Here is a 19,761-nt window from a genome sequence, read left to right on the forward strand (position 1 = left end):
CCACCTGGTAACTGCCTGATGCCCACCCTGTGTCCTGTGTGCAGCCAGGAGCCGAGACCCAGACCCCGACGACCTGGTGGGGCCCCGGAGTTGAATGGCCTCAGGCGACCCCTGCTCCAAGGGGAGAAGCGTGCGATGAGCCACAGCCCGGGACGTCCTCACACGGGCACCCAGGGAAGGCGTCCAACAGCCCCTGCACTGGGCACCTGGGCTCCGCGCACCGACTGTGCCCACCCTTTCCTCATAGCCCTGCCACCACCACAGGCTAGTAAGTGATGGTGTCAGAGGCCAAAGGCTCTAAGAATTCTAAAGGAAAATGTCCTTCTTGAAAAGAGAAATGCAGTCCGGGGCCTCCCGGAGTGTCTGACGCGACTCCTGCTGGGCACGCTTGTCCTCGGCTGCTCCCCCTCAGCCAGCTGCCCACCCACCTGTGACCAGCAGCTCTGTATGCCCCCGTGTGAGTCACAGGGCCCTCGTCTTTCCCCGTAGGAGGCAAGGCCTGTGAGCCGACAGCACTGAGCTGCGTGTCTGAAGGGGACGGGTCTAAGTGCCTCCCCGCAGACCTGGGAGCATGGCCCCTTTCCTTGCACACACCAGTGCTGTGCCTGGCACACACCAGGGCTGCACCAATGCCTGAGGAGCGGAAGGTCGGCCTGTGCAGGAACCTGCCCTACCGTCCTCAGATGCCGCGAATCCACAAACGGCTTGGTCAGAGCAGCCAGGACGGCAGAGAGCAGTGCCGAGATCAGCGCCATCACCCCGCCTGCTGCCAGCCACGGGAGGCTGCAGAAGTAGCACGAGCTCTCAGCTGAGGTGCACACAGTGACGTGAGCGGCCAGGAGGATCAGGAGCAGCAGATAAAAGAGCAGCGAGGACACAGGCGACCACAGCGGCACGTCCAGCTCGGCCTTGCTGCCCAGTGCTTGCGGGACACTGAGCAGGAGCAGGGTGAGGACCTGGATGGAGAGAGTAGGAGGGCCCGGGATGCTGGGCTGGGCGGGTGACGATCAGAGCAGCCCGGCCCAACCTGTCAGCTGTCAGATGGAGGGGGCAGAAGCTGGCCCAATAAACCCTCTCGCATGAGCTGCCAGGACCGGCGCCCGCAACAGTTTGGGCCGGGCCGACAGCTGGCAATCCTCTGTGCACAGGGACACACAGTGCGAGTTTAACCAACAGGAAACTCTTCCTTTTCCACGTCTAGAAACACTGCTATTAGATGTACTTTAAACTGCAGCGTTCTGGCGGAGCTGTCTGATCAGTTTAACAGCAGAGCCGCAGCACCCCCATGAGCCCCATACCTCCAGCACCACGACTGTCCCCACCACCATCGAGTAGATGTCGTACTGCATCACTTGTCTGCTCAGGGACAGGCTCAGCATCTGCAGGGCATCCAAGTACTGCCTGCGAACCTTGGATCCCAGATTGAAAAGAACTTCTGAATTGTTCTCCTCCAGGTACAGTCGGATCCAATTCCCATGCAACCTTTCTGACAATTTAAACTTTTCAAATCCAGGCTCTAACGAGAAGAGGAAAAGGTTACAGATCACACACACACACACGTGCACACACACACACACATGCACAGACATGATTTCAAAGTAAACTGCGGTTATTGAGGGCATATGGAACAACCTGACACCTAACGCAGTGGGGTGGTGGGTCAGCACCCGCTGACATCTGCTCGCCGGGCCTGCCCTCAGCACCAGGCTCTGCCCCCTCTCTCCACCTCCCGCACCTGACCTCACCCTCCCACCCGCTCCTTCTGTCTTTCTCCGTGGGATGTAGGACGCTTTTTCGACTTCCAGCAGAGCCGGTCAAGGTGGTCTGGCTAAGCCCTCCTGCAGCTCTGGCCCTATCCACCAGCCGTGTGCCTGCCCAGCTTGTCCCATCACAGCCAGGACAGGGCCTCCAAGCTTGTCCTGCGCTGCCCGGCAATATTGCTGCACAAGCCCTGAGCACAGCCCAAAGGCCCAGCCCTGACACTGCTGCTGGTGCCAGCTGACCTGCAAGTACCATGTGCTGGGTGCTGGCACAACTCTCAGCTCCTCATTCCTGTCCTCTCGCCATGACCAAGGAGACAGGGAGGAGTGGGCAGGCAACTCAGACACCAGCTCACAGGCAGGCAGGTGAGAGCTGGGATCTATACTCAGGTAGTCTGCATCAAGGCTGGTATCCTTACTTGGTGCACTCTACCCCCCAGAGTCACAGACATGGGGACAGCCATGTGTGCATCTAAACAAGCACTAAGTGCTGAGTAAACACTATGTGCAAACACACATAGCTCCTGTTTGGTTGGGCTTGTGCCCCAGTATGGCTCTCGTACATGCATGCGATCAAACTGTATAAAATACTATGGAGGAAAATGAGAGGGAATAATGAGAGACTTCTGGTAATGGCGAGGGAACTGCCTTAAGACTGGGGTGAAGGTGGGGGACAAGGAAGGTCTGACATTTAGGCTGAAATGTAAAGCGTGCCCAGAAATTCACCAGGTGAACACGGACTAAGAACATGCAGTCAGTGGGAACAGCACGTGCAAGGGTCCTGAGGTGAGAAAAGACTTTCCCACCTGAACCAAAGCAAGTCAGATGAGCGATGGCTGAGTTGCATCACACTGGGCTGGACTCACAGATGGCCTTGAAATCTATTTCAGCATCAGACACATACCCAGTTTTGTTTCAGGAAACATGGTTACAATGGTGTAGACAAAGGGTGTCCCAGGGGTCCAAGGCCCATGAGTGCTTTCTCATTCCAGGGACCGGCCTGTGTTCACATCACAGGTTCATTTCCAGCCACATCCACTGCAGTGCTCAGTTCTCCCTACCCTGCTACTCGGGAAACGAGCAAACCACCCCCACTGTTTTTGTTTTCGGCATTTTTACAGGTTGTTAATGTAGGAAAAAGAACACACAGTAACAGTAAAGACAAATTTAGAAAAGCTCCCAAGCTCCTAAACTGTTTTTGAAAAAACAAAAGTAAAGTAAGAGTTCTGTCTGGTCTGGTGTGTGCACTGTGGCCAGCCCCGCCCTGGACAGAGTTGCTCACGGCCGTCCCCTGATAAGAGCTGGTGCTGCCCCTCAGGACGGGGACGTCCTATTCCCAACCTGCCCTGCTGAAGCGTTTGTCCTCCACAAGCGAGCGACTCAGCGCGCTCACGGGCATTCAGTCTACGGGCATCCCCACTGTTCCAACAGGAAACCTGCCAACACCCCACGACGCACTGTCCCGACTGGGAGTCCCCCCGTTTGGGTCGCCGGACATGTCCAGTTCCAGTGTCAGACCCGTCACCCTTTCAGTACCTGGGGAGGTGGTGTCTCCTGTTGTGAACCATTCCTACTAGCATGTAAACACCCCTGGTTTCTCCAAGATGACAGAGAAAATGAAGATATCCCCCCACAGAGAGGCCCATTCCCCACCCGTCACGTGCTGTGCCCAGTCCCTCAGCCATGCTCGCTGTGGCCAGGCCCTCCCAGCACCGCACGTGAAGGCCCCTGACAAGGTCGCTGGCGACCTAGGTGCCCAGTGGACAGGTAGACAGTCCGGCCTCTGCTGCTCAGCTTGTGACCAGAGAGCATCCAACACAGCTTCAAGTTGTTTCCTCGGCTCCCTCGACACCAGAGCCTACACCTCACCCCAGAGCCCACACCTCACCGGCGCCCACCTTATAAATCTGCTCCTCAATCGCTTTTCCTGCCTCGGGAATGGCCCCTCCCCCTCCTCACTGATCAGCTGGGAACCCCAAGTCATTCTGAGTCACCCCACGCCCTCGTGCCTCATGTCCAGGGCTTGTACCACCTTCAAAATGTGTCTAGAATGCAGCCATTTGTCCCGGACTCCACTGCCACTGCCTGCCTCCTCCCCCAAGTCCCGCAACAGACCAGCCCCTAACTCTCCTGCAGCACAAGGCAGGACCTGAGCGCCAGGGGCCACGCCTGAGACCCTGCCCGCACTCCTCATGCAGCTCGGAATGCGAGCGGAGCCCCAATTTCAGGCCAAGGTCCCAACTGCCGGCCCTCTGACCGCATGTCCTTCTGCCTTCCTTGCCGTCCTCTGTGCTCCAGCTGCTCTGGCCCCTGGTCCTTCCTCGGATGTGCAGGCAACGTCCCCAGCAGAGGAGCCAGCACTGCCACAGCACTCCGTCCCAGGCTGCAGGCCAGGCCTGCCCTGGGCCACCGCGCTCCCTAGCCTCTCCGGTTCCCCTCTGCAAAATAAGCTCCCCAAGGGCAGAGCCTGGTACTGCTATGTCTCCAGTGCTTTAGTAGCGTCTGGCCAAACAGGAAGTTAGTGAAAAAATTCCACTTCTATTGAATGAATAAAGTTTTAAAAGAGCTTGATTTAGCTAATTGCTAATGGTGGGAATCAGAGTTTTAAAGAAACAGGGACATAACTGTGCACAGACGCACAGACTGTCAGTGTACACACGTGGAAACAGCAGGGAAGCCTCAGGTGCTGTGAAAACGCACATCCTGACGATGCCAGCAACCGCAGAAGGGCTCACCTTTCTCATAGGAGGGCACGTTCTCTTGCAACAATTTGCTAAGCTGCACTGTGTTCAAGTGTAAAAACCTCAGTTGCTCTCTCAGCGCCATTCCTTGCACAACTGGGAACAAGAGGCGGCCCACACTGTGCTTGGGGACGGGCAGACCAAGCCCTACGGCGAGTGTCGGGGCCAAGTCCGTCTGCTGAACGTGCGCTGGACGTCTGACATCACCTAGGGAAAGATACAGTTTAAGTGACAGGCTCTGGGACGTGCACGACGGCAGTCATTCTCGAATTTGACCTGCAACTAATGTGACTCTAAGTGCCTGTGTCTGCAAAGCATGGCACGTGGATTCTACAGAAATTGCCTCACTGCTTTCACGTCAGTGAATAGACCGGAACCCATTCAATGTGGAGTGCGGCGCCCGCAAGAGCAGCACACACTGCATGGTGCCTGGCACACGACACTGTCACGAGGGAGCTTCGAGCGCAGGGGGCACAGAGGCAGCAGTTGGAGCCCTGAACAAGGGTGTGGCAGTCTCCCCAAGGGCCCTGCCCCTCCACACTCAGACGGACTCGGCGAGTGGGCGACGGACGCCGGCTCCAGCTGACCTCAGGTCCCTAAACACTCTGACCAGCAAGACCTCCGCCTGCTGTTGGCCTGAGCAACTGGGGCACTTCAAGCCCAGCAGTGGTTAGCCGTCCCACTAACTGGCATGGACAATGGGTGTCATGTCAGGACTCGGGTTCAGGCCCCTGCTCTGCCACCATCTGGGGGACGCCTCAGACATGAAACTCAACTTGGTCCGTTTTCTTATCTGTAAAGAGAGCACCCAGCCCCCAACCCCCACAAGCCACAGTGCTGGGCTGGATGTCACTGAACTGGTGTGGCCAAGTCACTGAACAAATCAGCCAGCAAACAAGAATGACAGGCCCTGGAGTGGGGGGCGGGGTATCAGCATCCAGAGCTGCTGCAGTATACAAAGGGGACCCAAAATATGTATACACATTTTAAGGAAGGAAAAACACGGTATTAAAACTGTAATGCAATGAATGACAGTAGCATTCATTTGATTAACGCCATCTTTTGAGCGAACGTCACACTATACGTTGCTTTGTAATTCAATTCAACTTCTAAAAGTAACACATAGATAATATCTCTCAAAATGTGTACTTTTTTTTTGGCTCCCCCAGTGTCATTTAAAATGTTCACTTTTTATCAATAACTATGAGCAATTATGTGAAGAAACAGGAAAGTATAACTCAAATGGAAACAATAACAAGCCACAGAACCTTTCTGTGAAGGTGCAGCTGTCAGAACTGATAGACCAAGTATCCTAAGCAACCATCAGAAATACGGTCAAAGACCAGGAGGAAACCATGCGTAAAGCAGTAAAGGAATATGTGATGACAGTGCCTCATCAAAGAGATTATCAATAGTGTCAGGCATTATAAAAAAGAACCCAGTGGAAACTCTGAAAATGAAAACGTGAACTGAAATGAAAAATTCAGTATAGTAGCTCGACAGCAGATTTTGAACTGGCAGGAGAGTTAGCGCATTTAAAGACGGGCTGATATAACTTATGCCATCTGAACAACAGCTAGATGATTTCTCCAATTTGATGAGAAACCGTACTGATCCACACATCCAAGCTGGATACACATAAGACACACAGACATACACACTGAAAAATGCTGAAAACTGAAGACAGAGACAGGAACCCCATTAGATTAACAGTTGATTCCTCACCAGAAACCACGGAGGCCAGAGGCAGCAGAACAGCATATTCAACGTGCTGAAAGGAAAACGGACACTCACCCAAGAACCTTAAATCCAGCAAAACTATCTTTCAAAAGCAAAGGCAGAATACAGACACCCAGGGAAAGAAAGACAATTTGCTGCTAGCAAACCTGCCTTACAAGAAATACTAAAGCAAATTCCTCAGGTTGCGAGCCAGTGACTCCAGATGGTAATGGACCCAATAAAAAAGGCAAAGGTGATTATACAATTAGGAAAGACTGACACTGAAAGCCATCCTGGTGGACTCCTGAACAACGCAGGGCTTGGGGTGTTGAGCTGCTGTGCCATCAGAGTGTAACTGAGTGTAAGTACAGTAGGGCCTCCGTGCGCGTGAATTCCCAACCGTGCATCAAAAATGCAGTTGGCCCTGGAACAACATGGGTCTGAACTGCGAGGGTCCCCTGAAACTGACTGTTCAAACACTCTTGACCCGTACAAACCCTCGCTGTTCAAGGGACAACTGTAAAGGAAACTACATCCACGTAGTTAGTGTCCGCCTGTTACCACGTGGAAATGTAATAGATTTGATGTTAACAGCACAGCAGGTAGGGGGGCAAACTGCACTGGAGGGAAAACGATACCATATGAAAGTCCATGTCCCCACAAGCACACGTCCACAAATGTTCACAGCAGCACCATTTGTGCAGTCAAAAGGTGGAGACACATGTCCATCCACTGACAACTGGAGGGATGAACGTGGCACGTCCATACAATGAAACATCACTTGGCAACAGAAAGAGAGAAGAGCTGCTACGTCTGCCCTGTGGGTGAGCCTTGAAGTGAGTCACACAAGGGCTCCTTTCATACAAAATACCCCAAAGAGGCAGACCTAACAAAGGCAGAGAGGCCGGGTGGTGGTGGGGGTGATGAAATGTCCTAAAATGGATACTGGCGATGGCTGCCCATAGTCGTGGCTCATAAAAGAAGCAGAATGAGGTCACAGAATATTCTTAAAACGAGCAAATGAAGAAACCCAGAGCCCACCGCTGGCACCGAGGTCAGTGTACAAGCACAGCCCCCCGGGCCCTTCCTGGCACCGGGCGAGCAGTCAGGCCCATGCATGGGGAGGAGCCAGTCCCTTACGCACCCTCGAGATGGGACGTCAGCCCCCAGGCTGGACAATATCCTGACAGTGAAAATGGACAGCTCAGCTGTGTCCTCTCCTGCCCAGAGTACAAGCTCCTGGGGTGACGGCTGTGCTGGTGCCCAGCGCGCCTCTGCTGGACCAGCGAGTGGACAGAAGGAATGGCCGCTCCTGACGTGGGCTCTCGCTCAGCTCGGGGAGTGGCACGGACCCTGCTGTGGGATGCAGTGTGGGCCAACGGGGTGTAGAGATGGGTGCTCTGGAGGGTGTTATGCCCACTCCCGACAGGCAGGCTCCAGTGGGGCCCAAGGAGTGGCTCAAGTTACAGGAGAACAACTTAGTCTTCGAAGGTCAGGCATACGTTCAGAGGAGCAAGTGCTGGGAAGGGCACAGGCCAGGAGGCAGTGAGGAGCGGGGACCGTGGCTCCAGAGGAAGCGCGAGCGAGGCAAGAAGCCTCACGGGGTGTTTCACTGCGTCCCACCTCCAGCCACTGCAAGGTTTTCCGTGTGGGAGGCAGGGAATGGTCTGACATGTGGGAGCCAGGGAGAAGGAAGACCAAGGACTCGAAGGCCACGTGGAAGGCCGTGAGCTGGCAGACAGGGAGGGCAGCTGGACGCACCCTGCCCAATGGACAGGCAGCTTAGTAGGCAGTCCGGAGCCTGCAGAAGAGGAAACAGCTGGAGGGATCAATGTGAGAGAGGGGAGCTTGTTCACGGCACTGAGAAGCACGGACACGACCCAGATCACCTCGGGAGTGAGTGTAGAAGGAGACAAAGGAAATCAGAGAAAAGGCCGGGCTAGGAGGCTAAGCCAGCAGGGAGGACCAGAGGGCAAAGCTGGAGGCAGGAAGAAACCAGACAAAAGGCAGGTCTCAGAACAAGGGCCAGCAATGCCGGTGACACCAAGGGTCACGGAAGAAAGCAACAGAATCCAACAAGGAAACAGCCAGCGAGTGGCCAGAGAGCATGTGGTCAAGTCTGTAAAGCGAGGCAGCCAAGGTCAGGCTCAAGTGCAGGACCAGTGAGCCCCGCTCTGCTGGTCCTTGACTCGTCGTGACACCGCGATGTAATGTGTGATGGATGCTTTTTAGAAAGTTTAAGTATTTATGTTTCTCTCAGTTCATATATGCGGTTCAGATGTTTCTAACCTCCTGGAAATGTTTATTTACAGTTCCAGATATCCAGGCAGTGATAGTCATACAACAGAATTCCCAGAAAGAGTATCTGTATTGTAAGAATCTGGGCAAAACGTGTAAACTCCCAATTCTGAGTGCCCCTGGCCCCATTCATTGTCATTCTCACATTGCGCAGGATATTTGAAACTTAGCTTCTAAAAACGGTTTTTAAAGTGAAAAGCAGGCTGTAGAACACAGAAATGAAGCACGGTCCACATGTTACACGCGATTCAATTCTCACCAGGTTTCCTTTCGAACGCAGAGCTGATTAAGACCAGAGGAGTGTTCACTTCCTCCGTGGAAGAGCCCCCGTGACCCCCAGTTTCCGACATGCCATGGTCCCCACAGAGAACCAGCAAACTGGGTAAAAGAGTCTTCTTCTCCTGTAAGACAAAGGGAAAACACTGCAACTGGATTCAGACTGAGAGCACATGACTTTCCTCACAAAAGAACTTCAGCGTTTGGCTTTACTTCATAAATATAGCGTTTTGGAAATGAGCTCGTTTTTCTTGTAACCTGTAGTCAGATCAAAGGGTAAAAGTCACATATGAAGCAGCAGGGATCCCCTGGAGGCCACACAGCACAGCAGGCTCGTGCTTGGGGCGCTCAGGGCAGAGGGCTTGGGTTCAGGTCCTGTCCTTGCCACTCCCAAGCTGTGACAGCTAAGGTACATTTCTCAGTCGGCGTCAGTCTCCTGTCTGCCCTGGGGCTCCAAGCAATGGCCTTACTGCCCCTGAATGTGCCTGGCAGGCTCTGGCCCTCCCTTCCCTGCAGACTCTGCTCACCTGGCACCTGACTATTCCAACCATGCTGCTTCAGTGACAACCTCTCTCAGACGCTGTCCCCTCCTGCCCTACATTTTCCTATGGCACAATCATTTTTAAGAATACATTGGTCCTCATTAGGTTTTCAAGGTGGGAATTCCCACCTGTTCTCAGGAATTTTTTTTGCTTTCCCATTCCCAAATCCCGAGAAAAGTGGGTCGGGAAATTGGGAAAATCGGCTCATTGAACCCAGTAACACCCACAATGGGAAATAAACGTACTACTCACAATGTACGTCTTAGACATTTTTCCTATTTATAGCTAGGGTTTCCAGGTGGGAATTCCCGCCCAGTCTTGGGGAATTTTTTTCGCTTTTCCATTCCTGAATCCCGAGAAAAGTTGGACAGAAAATCGGGAAAATTGGCTCCTTGAACCCAGGTGGTTGGTGGTATTGGCCGTCACTTTGTGGAAACGATTCATCGTGGAGAACAGAAAACAGTTTATATCTCGGGATTTGGGAACGGGAAAGCGAAAAAGATTCCTGAGAACGGGCAGGAATTCCCGCCTGGAAACCCTAGTCCTCATTTGTTTCTTGTCTGCTCTGGCCTCCTGGCCAGAGTGTGAGCTCCACAAACAGCCAGGCAGGAACATGGCTGGATGGACGAGTGGCGGTGGGGACGGTCACAGCCGCTATTCTGCAGGGCTGCTGGGACACTGAGTCGACCCAGGTGAGCATCGCAATGGTGCCTGGAATGCGGACGTGCAGTCTGCGAAGGCTGCCTGAGTGGGACGTCCACTGCGGCCACTGAGGTCGTGCCAGCAGCCGTGTCTCCTCACCTGTGCCAGCAGCGCGGCATGGGTCTTCATCAGGACGCTGTCCATCTCACGGAGCTTGCGCCCGACCAGCGGGCTGCCAGGCCCGGAAACGTGGCCGATGTGGTCCAGCCCCAGGTAGTGGAGGATCAGCAGGTCCCAGTCCGCTCGCTGCAACACTGTGTCCAGGTGCCGCGTGACATTGTCATCCACCTTCAAGGGGAAGTCGGGATGAACAGCTCCCTGGAGCTCCCTGGCTCTTCACTCCCCAAGGAAAAGGGACACGGTCATTGTAAGTGACAGGGGTTTATTGTAAGTAACAGGACTTGTGGGAGTTGGAAAAGACCATGAAATAGAAAGCGTCATGAAAAAATCAGCCAAAGCTATCAGTATGAGGTTAAGCACTCACTAGTACCGTTTTTATGTCCCCAGGCTATAGACAGAACATACTATATAGCCACATTAAATGAGCAAGATTTGCTCTGACTAAACAATTCTGTGGGGCCATTTCTGGGCCTTAAGCAAATGACCAAGTGTAGCAGGTGTTACGCTTCGAAGAGGAGGCTCAGGGCAGTCGGCTAAGTCCAACCAGTGGGGTGAAGCCGGGGGCATCTCCGTGTGCCCAATAAGGCTGTTCTGGGAGGGAAAGGACATAGTACCTTCCCAGGCAGGGACTGGCTGTCGAGCAGCCCTCACAGAGCCCTCGGCCTGGTCAGCCCTGACGCCCGAGCTGGCTCACCTCCCTCCCACTGAGAAATCTCCCACAAAGACAGGAGTCTGAGTGAGTGTGTACCAGGCAGGGAAGCCCAGTCTCTGCTGGAGGCCAGCTGCAGAGGGGTGTCAACGCGTGCAGACGGCCGGCACTTCTCTGGGCCCAGCACACAGGTGTGGGAGGCAGCAGGGCCGTCCCTGCCATGCCACGCTCAGACAGGCCCTTGGGTATCCCTCTGCCTCACGGCTCTATGCACACTCTTTTCCTTGTTGGAGATGCGCTCCCAGCACGGGGTGATGGCCCCAAGGCCAGGCTCCAGCCAGCTCACCATCTGCCCTCACGCCTCGCAATGCACAGCGGGACCAACAGCCTTAGGCATCCCGGCAGCCCATGCAGGGTGCGGGCTCTGCCTCTGACAGATGCTGCCACCTGTTCTGTCACTTAGCAGGTCACCACTCCCCAGTCAAAACTCAGCCTCATGTCCCCTTGCTGGGATGCCATCCTGAGCATTTGTATCCCGTCAGCTGCTGCTCAGCTGTTCTGGGCTTCGTGCTCACACCTGCACCAGGGTTCACGAAGCTGGGTTCGAACTGATTATGTGAATGGACAATGCCCACAGCGTCCCCAGACTACTCCCAATACACCTGTAACAGCCACACACAGAACCGCATTGCCTCTCCCTGAGAACGGCGCCAGGCTCTACCTAGTACAACAAACATTCTTACTGTCCAAACTGACCTCTGTATAATCTGACACAAAGAAGGAGGTTGTTCCATCATATTCTACAAAATGCTTTGGGAATAATTTCACCCATGTGTCGTCTCCATAGAAGATGATTCTTTTCCCTGCTGCTTTGGCCTGTGTGAGCACGTTGTCTTCCCGCACAGAAGGGGAGTTGAGGTTCCTGATGACGTCGACGAAGCCGGGGAGGCTCCCTGTCATCAGTGCCTGCGGGAGGAAGCACCCAGGGGTTAGACCACGGAGTCCACAGTGCAGCGTGGGCGGGGTGCTGGAGCCCGTGTTACTGATGAACGAGGGCCACCCCACTACTGGAGGCCAGGCCAGTGTCTGGACAAAGTGGGGAACGCTGCACAGAGTCTGGGCAAATGCAGGAAACGCCACGGTGAGGACCTGGACAGGTTTCAGCTGAGGAGAAGATGGAGGAAGGGGCTGTGGGGCAGCCGCACGATGGTGGTGGTCTGAGGAGCACTTGGGGGGTCACCAGAGAGGAGCAGACGGCCCAGCGTGCTATGTGCGGAGAACACAGACCTGTCCATTCAAGCCAGTGGCAGCTTGTCACCGAAGCTTCAAACCTCCTTTGAGTGACCAGCAACCTCTACCTACTGACCTTCCACCCCGGAGACTCCAGTGTCCACCCCTGAGCAACAGGGCAGCTTCTCACACAGCTGGGGAGGGAAGCGCTCCCTGAGCACAAACTCAGGAATTCCCACAGCAAAGCAGCCCATGGGTGCTGGTGGGACTTCCTATGCAGCACCCTAAGTGCTGGGAGGAGAGGGAGGCTGTGCCAGTTCTCACACCTGTCAGACAGAGGACTGAGTCAACGACCTCCCTCATTCTAGCACAGTCTAATAGGCCATAATGATGGGTCTCGGCCTCCGTGATCGGGGTTTTCCAACGTGTCCCCACCACATGCCCAGGCACCCATGTAATGAAAATACACAGGAACCTTGATCGCGCCACAGGTGCAGTAATTTTAGCAAAACTGCTTTAACAGCAAATAAATGCCAATGTGAATTAATTTCTGGATGTGAGTGAGGAGCTCCACAAATCCTCTCCCCCAAAAGCAATGATAAAACTGCTTAAAACTGTCCAAAACAACCATTTCAGGACTTTAAGAACTCACCAAGGACAGACAGCAAGTGAATTCTCACTCAGAACAAACCAGTGAGTCTCGGTGGTCACTGGGCACGCCTGTACTGTGTCACCACGGGCTGCTGCGCTCCCCACCACAGCTCGGGACGCTGCAGCCGCGGGACCAGCAGTCCCTGTATTCTGAAAGCAGGAAGGCCAGGGGTTTGGATGCTGGCCGTGCTGAGACCAGCCCCAAGTGCAAGGGGCTCTGGGAGTGAGACAGCTGCCGTGGACCTGCCCAAGCTTCCACACACTCCTGGAACCCAGAGGCTGCGTGCTCACACGGGGCTGATGTACTCTCAGGAGAGACACAGAGGGCCTCATCATCTCTCCCTTCCGGCTGAGCAGAAGGCCCTGCTCAAAGGAACACGGAGGCAGGGCCGACTCGTCAGCCCTGAGCCCTGGGCACTGAGCATGCGGCGCAGCACACACGGCCCTGAGACAGGGGGTCGCCTCAACATGTGTGTCGAAGCTTAGCCTCCTTCAGTGACTGGCCAGGGGGGTGACCCTCAGGAAGAACAGCCTGAAAATATAATAACAAGACTTAAAAAGACAGCTAGCAGAGACACCAGCTACTGCACGCTCAGGGGACACAGACGGTCCAGGACTAGTTCACTCACCACACAAACACAACAGTGGCAACGGTCACCACTCCTGGGTGGGGCTCGGAATCGCGAGTGGCGGTGGGGGCAGCATGGCTAGGAGATACACATCTGTCCTGCCTCCTCGAACTACACACGTGAAAGTGCGCTGTGCTGGACAAGCTCCACCTCCACGTAGTCTCTCTAAAAGGGGAGCCTCTTACCCCAAATTCTGCTCCTCAAAGGTGACCGGGTACTTTCGGTGAGTGCCCTTTCGTACTTTTTTCTGCATGTGTACAACCACAAACATACAGAGATGTATTTTTTACCAAAATAGCAACAAACTCCGTAAACAATTCTACAACTAGCTTATGTTTTCCAATGAAGACTAGATCATGGACCTCTTGCCCTGGAAAGTAAACAGCTCCTTCATCATTTTAAAACAGCTATAAAGTACTGTGTTTCGATGTTCAGTATATTTAAGGAAGGCTGTTTTCATGGATATTTCCCTTTAAAAGCCTCCAGTAGAAGTGCTGTGTGAGCTGAGACCTGAAGGTTGAAGTTGTCTACGTGAGATGAGGGGGGGCCTTACAGGGGGAGACACACAACTGCAAAGGCTCCAAGGCACAGGGGAGATAGCACACTCGGGGAAGAAGCTGTGAAGTGAACGAAAGACTTAGAAGGAGGGAGAGGAGCCCAGGCGATGTTGGGGAGGTCAATGGGCGGGAGTCCCCAGCCTTGAGGCCTGGGGCTGCAGGCAGACTGAGGGCCCTGGCGGGTGTGCAGGAGCATGAGCTGACCTGTGCTCGGACAGGGTCTGGAGCCCACGGCAGATGGGACTAGGGTGGTGGCAGTGGGGGTGTTGGCTTGGGGCAGTTAGTCACACCCACAGGATTCAGACACCTGTCCACCCCATTTCTTGTGAAGAAGAGGTTATCATCAACCTTTACATGTTTATAACCTGAAGGACAAGCTGCTTTGCTATGATTTCTAGTCAAGAATCTTTTCATATCGTTCATGGCCATTTCAATGTCTCCTTGTGTGGATTTCTTTACATCCTTAGTCCAGCCGCCACTGGGCTGTTTTCTTTGATTGGATACTCTACATTTCTGGGTTTAACATCTTGTTTTTATGTCAACTGTAAGTAATTTGTCCAGTTTATCGTTGGTCAGCTGACTGTTTATACTTGCGTGTCACATGACGGTTTTCTGTTTTCATATAGCCGAATCTGTCCATCCATTCGTCTGGGGCTTTTACAAGGCACACCTCTCCTTCTCACACTAGCCTGGGTCCCTACTGACATTTCCAAGGAGGACAGGGAGCACGCAGGCAGCGGCTGTGAGTACTAAGAAATCTGAGCGTGAGCTCAGCTGCCATCTCCTTGGAGAATCCCTGGGGCCGCTATGACATTGGGGATAGTAATTCTATGTCTTCCGAGGCTACGGAGGGCTCTGCAGAGACTACTGGAGAGGAACTGACTTGAACCCCTGATCTGCAGTACTGCCGTGTAGCACGGTGTGACCAAGAGACTTTGGAACCAGACAAACACAGCCCTATGCTTGTTTCTGATTCCAGTGGTGTGTTTTTCCACTTTAAGCCTGTTTCCTCATATGAAAAATGCAGAAAACAGCAGTGCCTACCTCAGGAGCCCGGCTCACGGGGCTGCTGTGGCAGTACGTGAGATGACACCTCACTCTGCGCTGACAGAGCAGGGTCAGCAGCTGCTCCGTGTTGGGAATCTAAGGTCCCTGAAGAAAGGAAAGGCATTCAAAACTTACGTGATTTTATAGAGAGGCCGCGGCAGGACCCTAACATGTGAAAGTGCTGCTAGGGACAGCATTCTCGGTTGGCATCTCATGACAAATGTATCAAAACCTCAAGGTCAGCTCAGTCCCTTCCCTAACTAGAGAGGGGGGCGGGGGGCACACTCCTTGGCCAACACCCCCGGGTCCCCCTAACCTCCACTCCAGTACAGACTTCCTCTTCTAACTGCTCCTGATGGGGAATGAGCACAAGAACCTGCAAAACACTGAATATAAAACAAAACACTGGTTTGCAACTTGAAACAAACAGGCTGGAGGCGGGAGTCCCTAAGAAGCGCATGGCTGTGTGAAGGCTTACAGACCTGGCATCTGCACACTCATGTGCACACTTCCTCAGAAGTATGCCCAGATCCTTAGTCACACTTCTCCCACCAGAATGACGAAGGAGCGGGTCACTTGCACACTTCTGATGGAGCAGATCCAGAGGCCGGTGCTCCTGAAGCTCAGGAGCCTGGAAGCCTTTCCTGCAGCAGGGCGACCACTCCCAAGAGGCTGTCTCTGAGCATTCCCCCCCGTCACGCTCGAGCTCACTCTCCTCCAGCATCTCTTCCACTGCATGTATCAGTCTCTGAAACTAGCTGGACTATTTACTTGTACACATGCATGTCTTGTGTCCCCTCGATTAGAGAGCAAGCTCCCTGAGCTCAGGACAGCTGCTGCCCTGTTCTTCACTGAGTCCCTCTTTCCTAGTGCGCTGGGCGTTCCATAGTCGATGCTCAATGAATGTCACTGAATGAAGGACACACTACATCTAAAAGTGGCAGACAGTGGGGATCTCAAGAAAAACAGTCAGTGAAAGGTGTGGCATCAGTTCCAGTTTTATGCACCAAGTAAACATTTACTGAGCACCTACTGAATGCTGCCCCCAAGCTTTAAATCAAGAAGTGGGTCCATCTCGACAAATACAGAGGTTGCCAAAATAATGTATACACATTTTAAGAAAGAAAAAAACTGTATTAAAATTGTAATACAATGAATGACGCTAGCATTCATTTGATTAACGCCATCTTTTGAGCAAATGTCATACTACACATTGCTATGTAATTCAATTCAACTTCGAAAGGTAAAACATAGATAACAGCTCTTAAAATGTGTACATTTTTGTGGCACCCCCAGTTTTGAGACGTCGATGGTCAACCATAGATTAAGGCTCAGCCAGAGACTTTTACATTTTATACCCAGCGATCTTGTAATCCAGTCACACTTTTAAGCCCCTCTGTTCCTCTCTGCCTCCACCCCCATATGCACCCTTCTTGCCTAAACTTGAATGTAATTGCCTCAGACAGGTTTTTCTAATCCCACCCCCATGTTATTTGAGCCTTCCACCCAGCACTGAGCATTACATCCTGTTCTTTTTCATCAGGTGCTAATCACACTTTATAAATGCACATTTATTTGCATGCTTATTTGTTCAATGGCTATTTCTCTCATTAGGACTAAAAGCTCCATGAAGGCAGAAATATTTCCCCCCAACTGTATACCCAACATCATTTTAACACATAGTAGTTATTTTATAAATAGTTCTTGAGCTGATCAGTAAATACTCTTTTATTCACCCATAGTTCTTGGGTAAAGCACTGCGCACTTCTAAGCCCCGCCCATCAGGCTGAACACCTGAAGGTGGTTGACACAGTGGAAACAGCGATAACTGCTGAGACCAGGTCACGTGTATGCTACAGTGTTGCACGAGTCTGAGTTTCCTTTCTCATCTATAAAGCCAAGACACTGAACTAGATAACCCTGAAGGCTCCTTCCAGGATCGTAACTGACCCACCAATTAAAATACCAGGTTAGCAAGGAGGATGGCATTTCTGAGACTGGGCTGGCCTGCACCATCAGGCTCTAATCATTTCTGCTTCCCGTGGAGCATGAGCTTCGGCTACGTGAAAAGGGGCACAAGTCATGGTTCCAGTTCCATCTAACCTGTGAGGCTCCTTCAGCACCCTGTTGCCCCATTGCCCTAGGGAAGTCAACAGCACCAAACTAATTTCCACTTGGTTAATACTGGGACTCAAGAAGACTCCAGGGAGTCCCTCTAAACCTCTGAGACAGCCAAACCATGATTTATAAAACATTACGTCACACTCTTTACCTTGATTCGAGGCATAGTGACTGTAGGTGGCTTTGCTTCTGCCACAAAACTGTGAGATGCTCCTTTTTCCACGAGATAAGTTGTGTAGGGCATAAATTTCACACCTTTTGGCCCAAACACAAAATCATCTCTCAAGGCATCTATCAGCATAATAACAACTTTACTGAAGAGAGGTGGTGGGAGCTTGGTCCAGTTGGAACTGGCTCCTAAAAGTGTTTGAAGGAAAAAAGGAAATTGAACTTTAAACTTTATTTAGCATTCGAACAGCTTATAATCTAGTTTTCGCTTACTTCTCCAGCACATACCCTGTCCTATCTCTATCTATCGACATATAGAAAAGGGTGGGCCCTTGGTACGCAGTGCTGGGTTGGGGGGCACTGGGTAAGCTCAGGGACCCCCAGTAGTAATTGCTCTTAGCATGGTGAGTACTGGAACGGGGGCGAGCTTTCGTGAGGGTCTTGGAATGGTAGGTGTGTTTGCACGGTCGGTGGCTGACACTGTGTGGCCCTGGTCCAAAATGGGAGTACCTTTACTAGGTACGTATTGCTGGGTAGCGAGAGTGGGAAGGGGTCTAGCAGGGCGGTCCTAAGTGGTTAAAAAGGCTCTTGGAGGAATGTCATAGGAAAAAAAGCCAGGGGTCGGCAGTACTCTGTACCTGTTGTGACTTAGTGAGCAAAAAGGATGCTGGGCACAGGGGGTGACTCAAAGCTGCTCAGGGAAGGGGTGGGGGTGTCACTGGATGGGTTAGCTGCAGAGAGGCGGGCGCCCGGTGTGGAGGGCTCCCTCTTCCGTGACCAGAGGCGGGTCAAAGCAGGGCTGACAGTGGTGGTTGCCGCACAGTTGTAGGGCACAGAACAAACAAGGCGGGAGCGGTAAGAAGCGGCGGGGGTGTCATGAGGGTGGGGACCGGAATGGAAAAGGAGGCGGCCCGGGAGCTCCGGGAAGAAGTCCGAGAGGAGCGTCTCAGAAAGAGGCTCGTCGGGCACAACTGGCCCCGGGGATCGGAGACGCCGGGAAGGGGTCCGTACCAGCCGCGGGTTCCGGCGCTGGGGGCTCTGCGTGGTGCTCGGTCCCGGAAGAGGAGCGCACGGGAGCCGGGAAGAATCCCCGAAGGAAGAGCGCGGCCCCGAGCACCTCGATCGCTATGCAGCAGGCGGCGAACGGCCCAGAGCCCATCCGCATGGTGCCCGCGCACCGGGCGGGGATCCCGGCTCCCGGACCGGCGGACACTCGCCCAGGGCAGCGGCTTCCTGCTCCAGGGAACAGCCTCTGAGCACCCGCCCTCCCGCGGACCTGACGGGAGCGGGCTCCCAGGGTCGCACGTCGGCCGGGGCACCGGAAATACGCACAAAGGGGCGGGCGCTTTCCGGGGCACAGGGCCCCGAGCTCCGAGCCTCTTTACCCATATTTCCGGCGCGCCGGCACGCGATCCAGCCGCAGCCCCGCCCACAGAGAATCCCCGCCCACAGAGAATCCCCGCCCACAGAGTCCCCGCCCACTGCACCCACGCCCCGCCCCTCCCACCTGTGAGGCCCGCCCACCCCACGTCAAAGTTCGAACTGTTGCTGCCTGTGTTTCCCAGGTACGGAATACAAAGCCCTTCGTTAGGGTTAGGGTGAGGGTCATATGAGGAAAAGGCGCTGTTGACATCGGAAACGTCCAGACCGGTAGAATTAATTGATTTGAGCCAAACTGACAATTGCCTGGAAGCAGAATCTCAACCAATTGAGAAAATGCTCCTGAGAACGGCAGTTTTGCAGCTTATTTTATACATTGGAATCAAAGAAGGCGACGTAAGGGGGTTACATGGAATCCATCGGTCGTAGGTTAAGGGAGTGGGAGAAGCAAAGGAGGGAAATCTCTGGGATGGGATAAGAAGTAAAACAGAGACACGCTTCTTCCACATCGGCGGGTACAGGATAGGTAATAACATTTACAGCACATGGAGATGGTATTCAGGGGACAAGGCAACCAGCAGGGGTTCTGTGGTCTGCTCTGGGGGGAGGTTGTGCCCTGAGGGGTCTGGAAAAGGAAATCACTCTGACGTTTCAAGGTATGTTATCTTAGATGCACAAGACAATAGAAAATTTCAGAGGTAAAGACTGACCTTTGTCAAGGAAGCTGCAGGCCTAGGACCTTACTACCTGCCAGGACCCGCTTCTGGAAGGTTGGAGAGTTTTATGTTCAGACCACCCTGTGTGGTTACTTTGGTCTCTGGGTTTGTGAGGCCCACCATGCAGGTCTCGCCTGAGCTTGTCAGCTTTCGTATGTGACCCCTTTTTCAGTCACAGTGTGGAAAGGTGAGGGAACAGTGCGGAAAAGGTTGGAAAAGTGGGAAGTGAGTAAAAGTGAGGATAGAGGCAGGAAGGTACGGGAAAGCTCATGTGGCACCCAGCAGCAGGGGTGCCCTCAGTGCCCAGGGAGGGGCTGAGTGTGGACAGTAGAATCTGAGCATCGAGCCCGGGACCTGGTCACTGCACCCCAAGACGTCATGGTCTCCTAAAGGCCTCTGGTGCCAGGCAGACACTGGTCAGGCGAGGGCCTCACGGCTCTGCCCACTACGTTCCA

General features: G+C 53.4%; 1 protein-coding gene across 4 annotated transcripts in view; it reads right to left on the reverse strand.

The window, feature by feature from the left end:
• Positions 1-18,542, reverse strand: part of PIGG (phosphatidylinositol glycan anchor biosynthesis class G (EMM blood group)) — a 33,406-nt gene extending 14,864 nt beyond the window's left edge. Inside the window, exons 1-8 of one of the 4 annotated variants that reach the window (XM_088793519.1) lie at positions 18,222-18,542; positions 17,194-17,399; positions 11,564-11,773; positions 10,138-10,326; positions 8,778-8,916; positions 4,496-4,708; positions 1,299-1,516; positions 675-956 (exon numbers count right to left, since the gene is read on the reverse strand). In XM_088793519.1, coding sequence (XP_088649645.1) covers positions 675-956; positions 1,299-1,516; positions 4,496-4,708; positions 8,778-8,916; positions 10,138-10,326; positions 11,564-11,773; positions 17,194-17,399; positions 18,222-18,375 — 1,611 coding nt within the window. In that variant the 5' untranslated portion in view covers positions 18,376-18,542. Of the gene's footprint in view, positions 1-674; positions 957-1,298; positions 1,517-4,495; positions 4,709-8,777; positions 8,920-10,137; positions 10,373-11,563; positions 11,774-14,918; positions 15,016-17,193; positions 17,400-18,221 lie in introns of those variants that run through there. The other 3 variants (XM_019719345.3, XM_074319808.2, XM_019719346.3) reach the window with 3 other exon arrangements.
• Between the last annotated feature and the right edge of the window lie 1,219 nt (positions 18,543-19,761).

This window comes from Rhinolophus sinicus, chromosome 1 (genome assembly GCF_057876585.1).
Source record: "Rhinolophus sinicus isolate RSI-liver-muscle chromosome 1, RSI-T2T, whole genome shotgun sequence".
Lineage (NCBI taxonomy): Eukaryota > Metazoa > Chordata > Mammalia > Chiroptera > Rhinolophidae > Rhinolophus > Rhinolophus sinicus.